Here is an 8,083-nt window from a genome sequence, read left to right on the forward strand (position 1 = left end):
GCTGTTTAGGGACACTGACCCTTCCAGCAGCTGTAGCAGTATATATATGTTATAATAAAGAGATATTTTTATATATTCATCATTATCCTATTGCCCTCACTTCTGACTACAACATTAGGATTAGAATTAGGGTAAACACAGTTAAAATGTGTTCTCTGTCGTATATGCTTATCCATCCCCTTTTGCCCCCAGCGGGTCATCTTTGCCCATAGGAGAACTCACAGGATGCCATGCAGACATCCAGGAGTCACCAGGAACAAGGGCACAGTTCACACGGAACAGCATTCCCACTCCTTTCTTGTTTTACCGAGCATTAAACAGTGTTTGAGGACGTACCAAAGACCATCTTATCACTGCTGAGGAAGCAGGTGAAGGACTGACAGAGACTTTTCCATAGCTTCTCTTTGCTTTCCTATATAGCCTGCACAGGACAAATACTCCCAAACCTAAGGTGCTGTGGTACAGGCAGCTTTCTGCTGCACCCCACTGTATATCTGTTTTCACAGTCAATGATGTTATTATATTTCATATCATCCAGCCAGAAAAGCACTAATGTGATCCCAGGGAAAGCATTTTTAATACAAGATACCATAACGCTTGCAGAAAAATTGGACAAAGCTTGCATGTACTTTGTCAGATCAATTTTCTAATCCGGCTCACCATGCAAAGCTTGCTGGTGTTGAACTTGCATTTCAGTTCACTCTGTTACTGCCATTTCTGGGAACCCTGTGAATGGTGGAGGGAGAAGGGATGGAGGAAAGAGCTGTTTATAAATCTGTTCCTGTAGGAAAAAGGGAGGAGGTAGGACCAAACAGCAGGATTCCCAGAAAGGGCAAATGCCATGGGGACTGGGCACAGCTTCAGCATCCCTGCAGGAGCTCTCTGCCCAAGCGGCCGTATTTACCTGCAGGGGCCAAAGTCCCCAGTTGTTCCCCTTGCTGCACACTAACTCCAGCTGCTGCTGCTGCAGTGAAACAAATCCAAGGATTAAAGAGGAGGTGAACACCATGAGTCATATCCAAGTGAAGCCAAGCTATTCATCCTGGCTCACCAAAGCCAACAGTGACTGGCACTGTCAAGGTAAAAGCTTTGACTTAAGGATTTCCTTGACAGTACCTCACTCTTTTTACCCTTTAGGGCTCATCACTCAGGCTGGCAGCAATGAAGATGCTGAGAAAAGCATGAGGGCTATCATAAGGGTCTTCAGGGGACTGGGGCAGTTAGTGGATGGAGCAGGAGTACAGATGGAGGTAGATGATCTTTAAGGTCCCCTCCAATGTAAGTTGTTTTGTGATTCAATGATCAGCAGGCACAACAGAGGCATTATTTAAGCAAGGAAGTGAAAAATAGTGCCATGGTTCTGAGTGTATCACTCCCATGTTCACTCTGAGCTAAAATCAGTGGGGTTGCATTCCTGGTAAAAGAGGGCAGAATTAGACAAATTCCCCCAAAGGTGATTGCAGATTATATATTGTTGGGGAGATTATGTAAGTATATATATTTAACCTAGAGAATGATTCCATTGGCTGTCATGTTCGCTTTAGTTTTGTTCCAAGATACAAAATTAATCAATTCAGGTAATACAAAAATAGTTGACACTTACAAGGGCTATTACTCAAGATCATTCACTCTGCTGCAGTTCATTTCCCTGACAGCAGAAATCAGCTCCCAGAAAGCAAGTTTTGAAGACATTTATGAAAGAGGAATTTTTACCTAGATGCAAGTAAAACAGTTTTTTAAAAGCGTGTTTTCAGTTGTAGGACATCTTAGATCACTACCTTAGTGCTTTTAACTTCCTTTTTCTCTAATGTGAAGGAATCTTTACAGTTACTGTTGATTTGTTTTGGGAAATCCATCAAAACTGGCAGAAATGTTTGAAGCACTGAATGCACAGATGATGTGATTTATGGAGCACTTACGAAAATGTCAAATACAAACATTTGGCAGTTTGTTATACAGTATGCCAGCAGCGCTCTGATTTTTAAGCACAGCTTCAGGTATTCTAGGCTAGCGATTTAAACTTCTGATGGGAGCAGTCGTGGCTGTCTCATTCCAGCCATGCATCTAGGAGGAATTACAGCATTTTCTTCCCTGATTCAAGACTATACAGTAATTTCTAGCAAACGTGAGCAAGCAGTGAAAGTTTGGCTGTACCTTAGTGCTCTAGCAAAGCTCTCAAGGACTGCAAGACCTTCCCACTGTGGGGAGCTCTGCAGGGCCAGGGACTGTAGGACTGAGCCCTCTGTAGAGCACTTACAAACAGGTATCTATTTTACAGTCTCTTTTCAACCAGCTAGTAAAGTACTTTTAAGCTGAATCACAGCTTTGTGAGTCTGAAGCAAACCAGCCAGTGAAAACAGCAAAGACAAGATATTCTGGCACTTCACCACAATATTATTTAAGTGTCATGCAGTACTTCCAGGCACAATTTAGGTGATGGGTCTGTGTTGCAGCCAGATAGTTGCAAACAGAAAGATTCTCAGGATGCTCAGGGATGTTTACATTTGTGCTGAGCCAGAACATCCATCATGTCTGACTTGAGCAGCAGGATTTCCTTAAAGACTTGGCTGTACCACTCCAGAGGAAAAAGACCTTGTAAGCTGGGAAGGACTTCTGAAGAGCAGCTGTGGCTAAGCAGGCAGGTCTTTATTTCAGTGGTGGGGAGTGAGAGACTTTGCCAGAACCCATCTGTAGGAGAGCGGGTCAGACATCCTAGCATAGCTGGGAACATCTCAAGGCCTTGCAGAGTACCTCCAGCTTTTGGGAGGAGCTGAGACACGTGCTGTCCTGGGAATCCTCTGCTCGATTGGGATCCGGTGTGTAAGCAGTGTTGCTGCAGGACCAGCCTGGGCAGAGCAGCAGGAGAGCTGCTATTGTACCCCAGCCATCTTCTCAGCAGAACAGCCTTTCTGTGCCCTGATCCCTGCTGAGCATGGCTGGTTGTCCCAGCCCCCTGCTCAGGATGCTCCTTTGGGGCCTGTGAGGCACCCAGAGAGCAGCAGCAGAGCCACAGCTCTGCTTCTACATCTGCACCAGGGAGGTGGCAGAGGGCTGCTGGACATCACCTAACCCCACGCAGGGACTGAAGGGACCAACTTTCTGTCCCTTTTCCCGGAGTACAAGGTCACCAAGTGACAGTGTAACACACAGCTGGGAGCAGAGCCACATGCTCCTCTCAGTGCCACAGCTGCTCCCTTTCGGTTTCTCAGATTTTAATAAAGGTCATGTTGCCAAGTGCTCGAACATAGCTGCTGCTCCAAGTAAGCGCTCAGAAAAGCTGATGTCACATCTTAAAGGCCTAACTCTGTGTTTTTGTCTCCGCAGCAAACATCCTGACAGTCATCATCCTCTCCCAGCTGGTGGCTCGCAGGCAGAAGTCCTCCTACAACTATCTTCTAGCTCTAGCTGCTGCTGACATCCTCGTTCTCTTCTTCATTGTCTTTGTTGACTTTCTCTTGGAAGATTTCATCTTAAACAAACAGATGCCTCAGGTACTGGACAAAATAATTGAGGTATTGGAATTTTCTTCCATCCACACATCCATTTGGATTACGGTTCCACTAACAATTGATAGGTACATAGCTGTGTGCCATCCACTTAAGTATCATACAGTCTCCTACCCTGCTCGTACTCGAAAAGTCATTGTAAGTGTTTACATCACCTGCTTTTTGACCAGCATTCCCTACTACTGGTGGCCCAATATCTGGATTGAAGACTACATAAGCACATCAGTGCATCACGTCCTCATCTGGATCCACTGCTTTACTGTTTACTTAGTGCCCTGCTCCATCTTCTTCATACTTAATTCGATCATCGTGTACAAGCTGCGACGAAAGAGCAATTTCCGACTGCGAGGGTACTCCACAGGGAAAACAACAGCCATTTTGTTTACTATAACTTCTATTTTTGCCATTCTCTGGGCACCAAGAATAATCATGATACTGTATCACCTCTACGTATCGCCTATAAACAACAGCTGGGTGGTACATATTGTGTCGGACATTGCCAATATGCTAGCATTGCTGAACACTGCAATTAATTTCTTCCTCTACTGTTTTATTAGCAAAAGATTTCGCACAATGGCAGCTGCCACACTGAAAGCCTTCTTTAAGTGTCAGAAGCAACCTGTGCAATTCTATACAAACCATAACTTTTCAATAACAAGCAGTCCTTGGATTTCCCCAGCCAACTCTCATTGCATCAAAATGCTTGTTTACCAGTATGATAAGAATGGAAAGCCTATAAAAATATCACCATGAAGAGGGCAATAATTGGAGTTTCTGGGTGAAAGTTCTTTACAAGTGGTTACATCTTCAGGATGTAATCTGCTGAAGTGGCTGTTTTAAAGAGTGGTCATCTGATTTCATTTCCCTGGGAGGCTGAGGGCAGATGGGACTGTCAGAAGGGAATAGGAGCACTTGATTTTAGGAGCAGAAATGTGAAGGCAAATGCCTCCATCTTCTACACAGCATTTTGAATATGCTTCAGAGTTCAAGTCTTAGCGTTCAGTTGCATTCAAATGTTTTGCATCCAAACACCAGTGCAGTCCAAAGTCTTTTGAGGAGGGAAGCTGCAATAGTTAATTACTTTTCAGAAACAACAAAGTCTTACTTGACCGTGTAGTTCACCATCAAAAGAGCAAATTGATGCTTTCACGTACTGTGGAAGGTGCCATTTCTGTTTATGCCCTTGCCAAAACAGATGTGTTCTCTCTGACATGAAATACCGCCACACAGATTTGCCATCAAGACCTTTTGGCAGGAGGCAGTCCGTGAGGCACAGACTATGACAAGCCCCTTTTGGCTCATCTGAGCAGGGCTCAAGGACCGATATTTGACCTGTTACAGTCTTGGCGTGGAAAGCAATCCTGCAAGCTGCCAACATTTGTATGTTTTAAGTTATTTAAGACACGACCAAGACAGGGGAGATTGACAGAGGGAGGTTTCTAGAGCCAAGAACAAAGGCAGAGTATTGTCCCCACTATTTCAGTTACGGTATTTGAACACTCTCAAGTGCGAGGCCAAATCCTGCCTGATGCTGAGCTCCCACTGAAGCTGGTCCTGCAAGATTTGGATTGATTACAGCCCTCACTTTCCTCGTTAATCAGTGAAGATTCTCAGTTATCCCCCATGTTCAGGCCGTTAGGGATTATACATATAAAACCTTAACATGAGATTTTCTCCTGGCAGAGTACGCTATTCCTATTGCAGATTTGCCATTTAGTTGTTAAAAGACTATTTGTGAAAGAAATCCAATAAATCCATTGAATACCCTACGGCAGTGAAAACATAGATTAGTTTCAAATATTTACCTTATTTAAAACAGCTTAATTTCTCTTTCTCTACACTCAAAAAAAGCTTCACAGCAATGCTGGGTGCGGAACTTGGGAAGAGATTTACAGAAAGGCTTAAAGTACATTTCTTTGTCTCATTTTCAGATCTTGGCATATGGTCTCAGAATAATGTACCCCAGCTTTTTCACTTAGGTATTGGGTGTTTAATACAGCCTTACTAAATATGTGAGCAGACTTCCTTGCATGGTGAACACAAGCACAATTTGGTCAGTGAACACAGCAGCCTCTCAGTAACTGCAAACAAAACACAGCCTGGTGCTAGCAGTGTGTTTGTGTCTGTGCCCACCTCCATTACCAGCGGGGAGCTCATGGTACATCTGGGACTACTACAGTGAGGTTCCCGAAAAAGGATCCAGTCTGTTCTGCTTCAGTGGGATCTGAGGGTTTAAAGCATCCCTCTAAAACCTGTGGATGGCTCAGCTTTGGCGCACAAACACATCCTAAAAAATACCAAGTCTGCAGAAGTCCTGCTGAGGACAACAGCCTGGTTTCCTTCTGCCATGCAATTACATACCTACTCCTGCTGGCATCCTGCAAGACCAAAACCTATCCCAAACCAAGCACACCTTGGGAGGAAATGGCAGCAGAAGGCACAAACCATGAAGAGTGGGGCCGCGTGCAATGGTTGGCTGAGGTGCAGAAGGGCTTTCTCAGGAAAGGTCGGACTACTCAGGTTGGATGGGCCCAGCGCCTTGGTGAGCAGGTGCTGCCCACTGCTCCCCATCAGCAGAGCCATCGGCCAGGTGAGATGCTCAGTGCTGCTCTGCCAAGAGCTGCAGCACCCCAAGGACCATGCTGGTGTGGCAAGGAGAGGGGCACAGCTGGCAGAGTGAAAGCTGTCCCTTGCCAAAGGAATGCTGCAAGCCCACATCTCCACATATTCAAAGGGAAATGAAGAGCCTCCTCATATTCCGGCCTGTTTGTCCCTGTAATCTCAACAAAATATCACACTTACTTGCAATAATAAAGCATAAAAGGGATGCTCAGCTTTGCTGTATTTATCACAGCAAGGTTAAAATTACTCCTCCCTTTACTAGTGTTTTACATAAATAGTCTTGTGGTCATGCCTTCTACCTTACTCAGAAATCTCTCTCTGTTCTTTATGTGTCTGTTGATAGTAACCAAAGTTACCTATGGAAAAGGTACTGTATGTCTCATTTTGGAGAAAACACTGTATTTATAACTTATTTTTATGCTAAATTTGTTATGAGGAATGCTAGTCTGAGTTACATGTGAATGAGTCTGAAGTGCAATATCTATATAGATAAGTAATTCATTTTTGAGAATGTATCTATTGAAAAAATATTTATATGAGATATTCACTATTCTGCTTACTATAACAGTAACCTTACAGAAAATAGTGAATATTTAGGGCTTTTATTTATTAAAAAAAACTCAATTAGGTGCATGGCATATGCTGCCATACACATGGTATGATTTACCAGTTTTTGTAACATAATGGTTTTCCTGCAAACTGGCAGAATCATCTTTTTCCTGTCCTAATGAAATATTTTTGTAAGTTCCCATATTTAAGAATTTTTTTTTTTTTGCATCGATATTTATTTCCAACAAAGAATAACTCATTAAACAGTTGTAACTTCATTTCAAAAAACAATTCCTAACCTGTTCCCGTATCTCTTTAGAAATTACATGGTGCAATTTTCATGTACAGTGGTCATCTTATTTCTGATAATTTAGGGCTCTGAGAGCTTACTTCCAAAGCCCCTTGAAGTCAAAGAGAAGATTGTATGAGGCTTTTGTGGTTGGTTTCTCCAATCCCCATCAATTTAGGAGGGCTTTGGATCAAGCTGTATCTTGTTAACAGATGTTTGAAGCCTTGTTAGAGTCTGGTTTGGATAATAAAGCCTTGACATTTTTGGTCTGCATATGAGAGCTGCTGTTGATAATACTTGCCTTATTTTTTGGTTTTGTGGAGCATCTTGCAATGACTGTTGCTAACTAGCCAATGTCTTGCTGTGTTATTCATACCTCTTAATTTTACAATAGTAAAAAAAAATTAACTGAGCACATAAAGTTTCATTATTTAGGGAATTTAGGGAAAAAGCATCCTGGAGACAAAATCATCTTTGTTCTGGAGGTGGTCCTTTGTACTCAATTTCTATTTCAAGTATCAAGAACTATAAAAAATAAACTGTGAATGGACAGTTTTACAATTACATGTAGGTAATATTTCCTTCAAGACCACAGCTAGGAACAAAATACTTTTTAGATGAGTTACTGATATATAAAATTATGAGACTTATCACCTATTTAAATTGTGAATATTGATATTTTCATAAGTAGACATATTGTGTTTGATGGGCTTGTTTGTATTATAATAAATTATGAAATGGTGCATAACTTCCTACAGTGTTTGGGGCTATTATGTTTGAGTTATAGGTTCTTATTACATACTTTGGATTTCTAGATAGTTATACTAGGCTGCAAATAAGACTGATCTTTGCAACAGTTACTCAATAAAACACAGTGTTGCATTATGAGTGTTCATTCATTTTTGGAAAAAAAAATCTGAAGTACAAGATACATCATTACTGGCCCAATTTTCCTTGTAAGCTGAAGCCTGACTGCTGTGAGTTAGGGTCAGCTGTTAAAGTCAACAAATCCCTGTCCCTAACACCAGAGGAAGGTTTAACCTGCAGAGATCGTTGAAACCTGACCAAAGTGAGTGTGATGTCAAGAAGCTGGGCTGCTGTTAGCAGTCACTGGAAG

At 42.5% G+C, this 8,083-nt stretch overlaps 1 protein-coding gene across 1 annotated transcript; it reads left to right on the top strand.

Moving 5' to 3' along the window:
• Positions 1 to 3,305: 3,305 nt before the first annotated feature.
• GPR139 (G protein-coupled receptor 139) lies at positions 3,306 to 7,831 on the top strand (the record flags this gene model as incomplete). Its single annotated transcript, XM_010719926.2, has 1 exon — positions 3,306 to 7,831. A coding segment is annotated over one exon (954 nt), but the record flags the coding sequence as incomplete, so codon positions are not given.
• Between the last annotated feature and the right edge of the window lie 252 nt (positions 7,832 to 8,083).

Source organism: Meleagris gallopavo, chromosome 16 (assembly GCF_000146605.3).
Source record: "Meleagris gallopavo isolate NT-WF06-2002-E0010 breed Aviagen turkey brand Nicholas breeding stock chromosome 16, Turkey_5.1, whole genome shotgun sequence".
NCBI classification, from domain to species: Eukaryota; Metazoa; Chordata; class Aves; order Galliformes; family Phasianidae; genus Meleagris; species Meleagris gallopavo.